Here is a 10,070-nt window from a genome sequence, read left to right on the forward strand (position 1 = left end):
GGGCAGACGGTGCTGCGTGGAAGGGAGGTGATGGTGCAGCTGGATCTAGGCAGTGTTTGTGAGGGGCTGGGGAAGACGGAGATGCATGCTTGGCAGTTTGCTATGTTGGATCGCTTGGCGGGGGGGAGGGCGATGCCGTGGGAGGGGTGGGTGGAGAGGAAGAGGGGTGGGGTGTGAGGGGTTGTTTGATTGCTTGCTTTTCTCTTTGTTCTCACCCCCTTTCTTTTTTGCTTCTCTTCCTTTACCCTTTCGTCCTTTTTCTTCTTTCCTTCCTTCCTTTCCTTGCTTTGTCTGTTCGACCTACTTGCTTCGGCAAACCACCACCACGAAAACAACAGCACAACAAAAACCACAACAACCACAAAAAAAATATTGGCAACTCGACACAGCACGAAATGACGCGACTACGACGCAACTACGACTATAGCTGTATTGGCTCTGCACACGAACACGAACACGAACATAGGAACGACTTCTCTACCTGTGCTGTCAGTTTTTTGCTTTTCTACCTCTTTGGCTTTGCTTGATTACTTGATTAACTTGCTTACTTGCTTCTTCGTTTTAACCTTTCTGCTTTCTCTCTGCTTCCTCCCTTCTCCTTCCTGCTTTCAGCTCCTGGTTTCAGTTTTCAGCTTCTTTGGCTCTAGCTCTGGCTCTGGCTCTGGCTCTGGCTTTAAGGGCTTTGGCTTGCTTTTTCCTCAGGCTCTCACGATCACAAACACAAAACCCACAAAATCACACACAACCGAAAACGGCTCTTTTCTTTCTTTGCTCTCTGCTTTTGCGTCCCCTTTGCAGAGTAGCAGTACAGCAGGTCTTCACGAGCGGGGCGGGGCTTGGTTGCTTGGTTGCTTGTAGTAGTAGTTAGTAGTATAAAGACAGACAGGCCGGCTGCGAGTTGCGTGCGTAGTAGGTACAGATGGCTGGAAATGCGACTTGCGAATGGATGTTGAAAAAAGAATATCGCGTCAGGCCTCTGGGGGGAGAACGGCTGCCAGCACTTGTCCCCCAGGCCGAGGGAGAACCGCCGCCAGCACTCCCCCCCCCCCCAGGCACACGTTCGGTAGCGCGTCTCGGGCGCTCGCCCTTGGATTCAATGCCACCCGCTTAAAGCATCCAGATGCCTGGTAGGTTGATTTTGTATCCCGTCCCTCCGAGAGGGAGAACCGCCACAAGCACTCCGAGGGAGAAGTGTTACCAGCGGTTCTCCCTGCACGTAACCCAAGCCAAGCCAACACCACGCACGCAAAACCAACCACCCACTGCTTCATCACTAAGCCCTCATCATCCCATCGAAACTGCGCACGCATAGGTACATACTCCCACGACGACCCCGCACCCAGCCCCGCATCCAATCCAACTCATCTGTACTACTACTACTACTACTACTACTACTACTACTACTACTACTACTACTACTACTACTACTACTACTACAAAAGAGCCCCAGGTACGTACATACCCAGTCAGTCACGCACTATGTAACTACCCATTCCAAGGCCCGCCCCGCCCCAGCGCACCGGAACCACAGCACAACCCAACCCACCCAGCAACCACGAACCGCTAACCCGCGAACCCCGTGTCATGGCGCCGGGAAGACCCTACCTCGACGATCCAGAACCAGAACCAGACCCAACCCTAGGAAAGAAAAAAGCAAACACCATACGCCCGCCTTCCTCGCCCCGAACATACACACAGTACCGCCTTAAGATATACAGCGACACTTACCGCCTACTCCGCAGTCAAGTCAACAACCTCGACCTCGCTCCTCCGCCACGCCCGACGCTTCGGAGCGACCTTGCCCGTGCCAACCCCATCGTTCCTACCTTCCGCCATCTCGACTTCCGCCTCCTCTGCACCTGCAAACCGCCACGTCCCGTCCAGGCTCCTGCGTAATTGTACGAACTCCTTTCCGGGCGTGTGCTTTCGTTTCTGCGGCGGACTATCAGGGAGCTGTGGCGCGGTCTGAGGCGCAGACACCGTATTACCGACCGACGACGCCTCAGCAGCCTCGTTATCGCGATTGCGCCCGCGCTGGCGCTGTCGTGGTCGCGGTCTTTGCAAACCCTCCTCCTCGACTCCACCTCTTGCCGAAACCAACGCAGCCAGGCTCGGGAGCTCGTCCGCCTCGTCAACGCCATCCAAGCCCATTGGAACATCCATAGTTTGGCGCACTGCCGGCAGCGTCGGTGCTGTAGAGACAGGAGCAATGGCCCTAACAGGTGATGACTCCGTCAGGTCTACCTCCTCGATCCCCGGCAACGGCGTTGGAGCCCTCAGGCTCGGCCGCACCTTCCTAGGCGACTCGCTCGCCGACCGGCGAAGAAATGCTTGCTCAATTGTGAGCTGTTGACGCTCATGCGGCGCGTGCGGCACAACGCCCTCTGTAGGTGGAGAGGTCTGACCGGCCGATGCGCCCCGTTTGCTCCTAGTAGTCTTGCTGGCAACGCCATTGCTGGCGCTCGCGCTCCTGCGGACACTAGTGCGCGAGCGCTGGGGAGGCGCGAGAGCACGCAAGAGGGAGAGCGGCGCAGTGGCAGCTGGAGAAGCGGACGAGGTAAAGAGTTCGCCGGCGGGGTTCTGGGTTATAGGTGGTTGTTGTGGCTCGGTGCTCGGAAGAGCGTGCTGCTGATTCACTGGTGCGCTTTCCGTCCGACGCAAATTTCGGCGTGCGCGCTTCGTTACGTTCGGGGAGAGATAGTGCTCGTCGAGGTGAGGAGGGTCAGTGGCAACGGGAGGGCTCGGCTGTGGCGGTGGTGATGCGGTTTTTTTGGCAGCGGGAGAGGATGACAAGAGGTCGATGCAGACTGTATCCTTTACCGGTGCTGGTGCTTGCGTTGGTGCTAACGCTGGCGCTGGCACTGGTGCAAGATCGTTGAGCTCCGGCAGATCTGGTTCAGCGCGCCTTGCTCTCGAACTCCATTGCGCTTGCGGAGGTTCTATGCTAGGAGGCGGCCCTGATAGATCCAATCTCTCCACGCTGGGGGACTTCTGCTTGCCAGGAGCCTTTCTTGCGCTAACACCCGGTTTCGAGACCCGCGCAAACTGCTTCAACGGCTCGGTGTGCGAGAGATCTAGCTTCTCGACACTAGTGGACCTGTCTGTTTTCCCGACGCGACGGGTGTTGGCGACTCCAGGCTTCGTGATGGTCGTGTAGCGGTCTAACGCACCTCTTTGCATGCCGCCATTCGCAGCCCTTTTTGGCTTGGCTGTCTTCGCTGCTGCTGTGGTCCGCTTGCCCGATGCTTTCTTGCGCTGGGCTTCTTCCCAGTCTTGTACTTTGAGTGGCGCACCCACTTTGACGAAGGACTCGAGGATCCAGATTTTTTCGGGTTTGTTCGGATCGTATAGGGAGGGACCACGCTTTGGGGCGGGCTCGTTGTCTGGTGAGTTGTCATCGTCGGCAGGAGGCATGTCGTCTTCTGCCGAACTGGCTTCTTCTAATTCATCGTCAGGCTCTTCGATGCTGAGGTCGATGTTGACGACGTTGATCGGCGTGTATGCAATGCGAAGCTCGCCCGTGTTGTCGGTAGAGGGGTGTTGCCGCGTGCCATGAATGCTGGCTACTAGCTTGGACTCTGCAGCTTCGAGCGCTTCAGGCGTCTCGAAGCCTGTGGCTTCAAGCTGGCCGCGCATGCGAAGGTGTCGAACGAGAAGTGCAGGTGCAAGGTTGCGGATGAATTTCTTCGCCCCCCCAAGCTTCACCCAGTCAAAAGCATCGGCTGTGAACGAACGAAGTGCCGGAAAATCGAGGTTCTGGTCCCATTTGAGTTTGGATTTTAGCCGCTCTATGCCCTCCCGTGAAGATATCGCTGGGTTCGTATAATAGCCTAGAATGTCCGCTCTGGGAAAGTCATCGGGAATTGTGAGTGCCATGTGTTTTCGTTTGAAGTGCTTGCTTTGGTTGGTGCGTAGCTCATGCACGAGCTCTTCTTTCCATTGTTGTATAGCCACAGTGTCTCGTTTCGAAATTGCGCAGAGTTTCTGACCATATCCAGCCTTTGCCGCTTCACATGCGATCTTCGGACCGCAGCCGGGTATACCTTCAGGCAAATAGTCGCCGCCGCTCATGAGCGCCACCAGGATCATGCCCTCCCTGTCTAGACCGGAGGGACCAGCCTTAATCTTTTGCGCGTCATACAGGTTTACGTGCGTGGGCACTTTGCTCGACCTGGCTTCGGGCGTCCAGTTGCGCAAGGACATGCCGCTACCAAACATGAGGACGTCCACATCCTCAGTGAGCACAGCATCCACAATTCCTTCTCTTTGCAGCAGTGCACACTCTGCTTCGGCCTCACCCGGCGCAAGGTGAATTGGGAAGCCAAACTGTTTCAACAATTGCTTGGCGAGGAACTCAGGTATAGATGCGACGTTGGGGCCGGTGCGTTTGTTGCGCTTAAACGGGGGTTTGTTTGGTCCATCGAATATGAATATTGGGTGAATCGAGAGAGACAGAAGTCGTAGCAAGCGGTAATAGAACGTTCGGAGTGCCGGGTTGGTCCCGCCTGGAATGCGAAAGGTGTTAGAACCATTGCCAACCAAGCAACCACAGATGCTTACCCTTGCTGGACTGGATCTGAAAGAGCCAAATAGACGTGTCTATCGCAATGCGTAGAGGGCGGCCGGTCTGCTCGAACTTTTCGACGGCGAGCTTCGAGAGGGCAACGCGTTCGCCAACACCGATTTCCTTGTAAATACTACGTCAACGTCAGTGTGTCGAAGTTGAAGCAGTGTAAGTGAAGCTTACCCAGTGATCCCCATCGCTGCAGCATTGCAGGCAATGCACGAGGGAAGCGTTGCGACAGCAGCAAGCTGAGCGAGCAGGCACCCGGAGGTTGTCAAGGCAGCCGGAGTTTTGCCACTGTTTACGTGGAGACGATCTCCAAAACAATGGCAACCGCCGATAACCCACTTCTTCCTGCTCTTCGACAACAACACCCCGCAACGACGACACTAACCTTTCCAGCAGCCACCTCTGGCTTCGCATACCGGGAAACAATCAGGTCCGCTGCGCGGCAACTTCCCATCTTTTGTGTCTTTTTGTTGTAAGTGCCGCAGACTAGCAACTGCCTTTTGCGCATGTGACAGTTCTCTTCCTTCCTTCTGGTGCCTTTGTCTCCCCAAGTACGGAAGTGGCTATGCGAAGACTGGAATCTGTGGGGGTTTAAGGCCTGGGAGCTCTTTCCCTCTTGACTTCCGACCGAGAGGGAAACACAGCCTCCATCCACATACAGATCTCTTCCAGGCAGCTGTCAATCCATAGGTACATAGCTAATTCTGGTCCAGAATACCCACGGTTCTTGCGTCTGTGGACTGTTCAATCTTTGTGTTTTGAAAAGTCTTCCGAACATTCACCATTTCCGACCTAGGTAGTCGCAACCAAAATTCACCATGCCACCAAAAGCAAACTCGCTTGCAGACCCTAGCTCGGGCGCGTCATCTCCAGACCCACTTACTTTCGCGACAAGCCCAGCTCCTGGAAAGGGCAGAGCGACGCGCAGGACGTCCAGGTTTGCCCAGCCTTTGGCACCGCGCTCTCCGAACGTGGCAGCTTCCGATCCGTTCTTGGACAGGCCCATCCATGAAAGGACTACCCCTTCCAAGTCTCTGACCATGTCTACCCCCGGAGGCAGAGGAGCTTCTCCGTGGCGTATCAAAGTCACTGTGGAAGCAGAACAAGATGACGATGACGACTGCATCACGGTCAAGCGTCCTTCTACCCGTATTGAGACGAAAACTACGACCATTCCCGTAAAAGGTTTGGAAAGCTCGTCACCAGTTAAAAAAGGAAGAGGAAGACCCAGAAAGTCCGACACCGCGCCTCCTGCCACGCAGAAGCGTAATGGTACACCAATCCGCAGGAGAAGAAAGTCTGTTACGAAGAGCCCAGAAGATGAAAGCGACTCGTCCTTCAATGATGCCACTTTTCCGCCCAAAAACCGCCAACAATCTCGAAAGAGCACAGCAAAAGACACTCAAGTGCCTGAGCCGATCCGGGCGACGCTTATGTATGGCCCGAGATCAACAGAGGGAACACCCGTTCCCGAGAGAAATTATCACAACTCAAACGAATCTCCGTTCGGAGAGCCGGATCCTGCATCTCAGCCAGCCTCGTCTATTGGACGTAGAAGGTCAACGCGGCTCAGCCGCAGGCTTAGCGATGCTGCCGCGGAAACCAGTGGACCGGTCCAGCAACCTCAAGGCCCTGCGGCCGACACAGAGAGACACAACTCGTCAGAGTCCGGAAAAGACGCAGAAATGTGGCGCGCCATGACTAGTAACTATGAATACGAAAGCGAGGAGACCGCAGAGGGGCAAGGGGAAGAAGATGAAGACGGGGAAGAACAGGAAGATGAAGAAAATGAGGATGATGAGGAAGAAGAGGAATACTCGGATGATGGTGGATTTGAAATGACCATGCCCGACGTCACTGTGCCCGATATCACGGTTCCAGACGTCGTCGGTGACACTACAATGATCAACAGCGAGAACTTCAGCATGGTCTCCATAGACTCACTACCAAGCAGGCAAGCTGCTCTGAGTAGCCCTCTCGCGCGAAAGGCGATTGCGAACCAGCAACAACAGTCCGCCAAAGGTCCTTCTCGGCAGCTTAACTTCGCTACCGAGAAAGCTAAACAATCTATCGATCTTCCGAGTGCTCCACCACCAGAGCCTGAGCCTAACGAGGAATCTCTCGTAGAAGACTCGGCTTTGTCGGTCTCGTACATGCCGTCTTCTCCACCTGTCCGCTTCTCTGCTCCAACACCAAAGACCGTAAAATCGCCTCCTGCTCCGCCGGCCACCAAAGCTGCTTCTCGCCCTTCTCCGAAGAAACCGACAGTACTCAAGCTTGTAAATGTTGTTAGGGCTGGACTGGCCCTTCAAGGTGTAGTAAACGGTAATAACCGCGGAACGCTCGACAGGAGGCCTTCGGATGATATCAGAGAGCGCGCTCAGCTGAGGAGGCTGGACAAAGTGTTCAACGACTTCAAGCCCAAGACTAGGAGGGAGCTGCAAGCTGGTCTGCGACTTGGTCAGCAGCTGGCAGAACGCGCACGATCGCGTGCCACAACCCGTGAAACTACCCGAGACCCCAGCCCTCCCCAAAAAGAATCTCAGACCGGCAATGATGTTTCTGGCAGAAGAGTCGCGGTGCCTCCAGCAGGCTCGGCCAGCGATTCGAATGAGCAGCGCCTTCCTACCCCGGAGGAAAATGATCACGCATCTACCGCCCAGCTTTCTTCCGAACAACAGGTTAGCTACCCTAAGCTCAACACCGAGTCCCAACCCGTTCAGCTCGTTAGCCCAGCTAGGAGTCAAATAAGCGACGATGGAATGAGCTGGAAGGCTAATACGCCGCCATCGACGAAGGCCAGTTCTCAGGAAGAAGGCCAAGAAGGCAATTCCCGTCCTATAAACTTCATGGATTACGAGGATAGTGTTTTACAACAACAACCTGGAGAAGATTTCGACCATTACTGGCAGCGCCGTCGTGAAACAATCAGTAAAAAGATTCAGGATGCCAATGCCAGCCAGGTTATTGTCATCAACTCAGATGAGGGTAGCAGCGAGCTCTCCGAGCAAAATCTTCAGGATAGCGATATCTGGGAAGAGGAAGCTAGTCGAGATTCCTCCACGCGGGCATCCCGTAGACGCCAGCGGCAGGCAAGCCCGCAACAACAGCAGAGTACTTTGGCCAGTGGTTCTAATGCTTCCAAGTCTCGCCACGGCAGGGTTGCTGAATCTCCGAAGGACGGAGAGCCTATCAATGCTCAAGCTAGCAAGGGTGCGGAGGAGTTGAAGGCTGGCTCGCAATCAGAACCATCTTCGAACTCTTCTGAACGCGCCAAGACGCCGGAAACCGTATCAGACGATGCAGACAGCACTGGGATTTTCTGGCAAAAGCCCGATGCTACCGCATCAAAGCAACCAGAGCCTTCCCAATTGAAGAGCGACAAGATGGACCTTTCCATGCTCCTTGGCACGAACGACATTCCTCAAAAGAGCAATGCGTTCAATCCTCAACGAATGCCCGAGAACATGGTCTTTAAAGCACCGTACAATGCGGGCACCAAGCTGACTTCTCCGACCAGGGGTAGTCCGCTGAAACAGCAGGTGGTGTTTTCTTCACCTACGGCTGCCAGCAGTAGCCCGTACAGCAAAATTTCGCATAGCATCGAGGCGTCGGCGCTCCTCCAGGACTCCGTGCTTGATAGTTCGATGGCACAGGAGGGTGACTCTATGACCTCGGACATCAGGCAGCTTCGCGCAGAGGCGGAAGCGTACCGGAATATGAAGAGCCTTACGCCTCGGAACGATCATCCCGTGCACCAGAACGAGGATGTTGAGATCGAGGACGCACCTGCAATGCCGGAAGAGCGGATCCAGCCCTCGCCGCACCGCGGCAACACGCACATGACGTCCCTGCACCTGGGCAGCAATCGCGACCGAAAGCCACTTTTCGCCGCTGCACCAACCGCGCCCGCTGCCCCCAAGCCTACCACACCAGAGATCCACCCCTCGCATGTGCAAGCGCTGCAAGCTCTCCAGCAGCAGCAGCAGCAGCAGCAAAGCAATAGCGGCGTCTTCTCGCGGGTGTGGTCCACTCTGGGCAGTAGCAACAACGCTGCCACGCCCACGCCCACACCTCTCCATCCGCTCGCGGCGCCTATGCCCGCCCTCCCCAAGCACGCCCCCTGGACCAACACACACTACCGCGCGCTCGACGCGCTATACCAGCACTCCAAAGCCTCACCCCGCCTCTTCAGCCCCACCAACCCCCTCAACGCCTCACTCCTATCCGCTCCGCGCCCCACCGCGCGCCTCAGTTCGCGCACCGGCCAGCTTGTCTGGAGCGACACGCCGCTGTCGTCGTACCGGGGACAAACAATGCCGCTGCCGGGCGGCGGGGGCGGGACACTGACGCTGACGGACGAGATGCTCGTTGTCGCGGGCGCGTTTTTGCAGCTGTTGACGCTGGAGACGGCGGGCGAGTTTAAGGCGTGGACGGGGCGCGAGCTCGAGCCTGCGAGGGGCCGCGACGAGCCGTTGAGGGTGGGCGAGCAGATTTGGGCGTGGGCTGTGCTGGCGAGGTTGGCTAGTGTGGTGCATGGGGAGGAGGTGAGGGAGGGGGAGAGACGGGCGAGGAGGGAGGCGAGGGGCGTGAGGGCTTAGATATTGGTAGATGGGGTGTTGTTGTTGTTGTGGTGGTGGTGGTTGGTTGGAGGTGGGTGGAGGTGGATGATGTTGTTTTCTCTCACTTTCTTTTCTTGCTCTTTCTCTCTTCTCGGTTGGTTGTAAAGGCGTTCGAGGGCAGATACGTACTCTGTACAGAGGCACGGCTACGCTACTTTTCTGTAGTATGTACGTATATTCTGACGAAGTCACGATCACGGTCAGGCTCGGCAATGGACAATTGAATAATCAGATTTTACGTACACACACACACATATACATACATATATATATGCGAAATAGCGATGTGAGATATATGTGAAGTCAACGAGACAGACAGACAGACGCAAAGAAAGAATACCACGGGCAGCTTCGCAGGTAGGCTGGAAACAACTTTTTTAATTACTTATATAGGTAGGTACACTAACGCGGTCTGGACCTTGGCCCAGTAGAGGCATATGTAAGATTCATTACACGCCGCGCAACGGCGAATGGCGAGCGGATGCTATGTAGATAGGTAGGGATAGGTAGGGATGAATGGGTAGAATAGCGCCCTAGTGTCGGTTTGTAGAGGTGATTGTAGTTGTCGTTATGGGTATGGGTGTGGGTGTATTGGGGAGTTTGGGGAGGGGGTGGAGGGGCTGGTACCTATATAGGGTCGTGGTGGTAGGGGTGGGGGTTTGTGGGTTTATATATATCTCGGATGTGGGAGATGTTGTTTGGTTGGTTGGTTGCTTGATTTATTGATTTATTTATTTATTTATTGATTGATTGAGTTGAGTTGAGTTGAGTTGTATTCATTTACCCTGACCCATCGCCCTGAGCGATATGCAGGCTACGACTATTCAAGAGTTTTGCTACTAGTTTACATGTGATTTGTCAATCTGGGAGGAAAA

The 10,070-nt window shown here is 55.2% G+C and overlaps 2 protein-coding genes across 2 annotated transcripts; one reads left to right on the forward strand and one right to left on the reverse strand.

Moving 5' to 3' along the window:
• Window positions 1-1,520: 1,520 nt before the first annotated feature.
• K452DRAFT_116374 (uncharacterized protein) lies at window positions 1,521-4,789 on the reverse strand. The gene is made up of 4 exons (XM_033535095.1): window positions 4,748-4,789; window positions 4,561-4,697; window positions 3,171-4,505; window positions 1,521-3,101 (listed from the first exon to the last, which is right to left on the reverse strand). Exons 1-4 carry the CDS (start codon window positions 4,759-4,761, stop codon window positions 1,732-1,734), a joined length of 2,856 nt encoding a protein of 951 aa, XP_033392698.1. The 5' UTR covers window positions 4,762-4,789; the 3' UTR covers window positions 1,521-1,731.
• Window positions 4,790-5,286: 497 nt separating this feature from the next.
• Window positions 5,287-9,436, forward strand: K452DRAFT_322115 (uncharacterized protein). Its single transcript, XM_033544470.1, has one exon. It carries the CDS (start codon window positions 5,392-5,394, stop codon window positions 9,172-9,174), a length of 3,783 nt encoding a protein of 1,260 aa, XP_033392699.1. The 5' UTR covers window positions 5,287-5,391; the 3' UTR covers window positions 9,175-9,436.
• The last annotated feature ends 634 nt before the right edge of the window (window positions 9,437-10,070 follow it).

This window comes from Aplosporella prunicola (genome assembly GCF_010093885.1).
Source record: "Aplosporella prunicola CBS 121167 unplaced genomic scaffold K452scaffold_36, whole genome shotgun sequence".
NCBI lineage: Eukaryota > Fungi > Ascomycota > Dothideomycetes > Botryosphaeriales > Aplosporellaceae > Aplosporella > Aplosporella prunicola.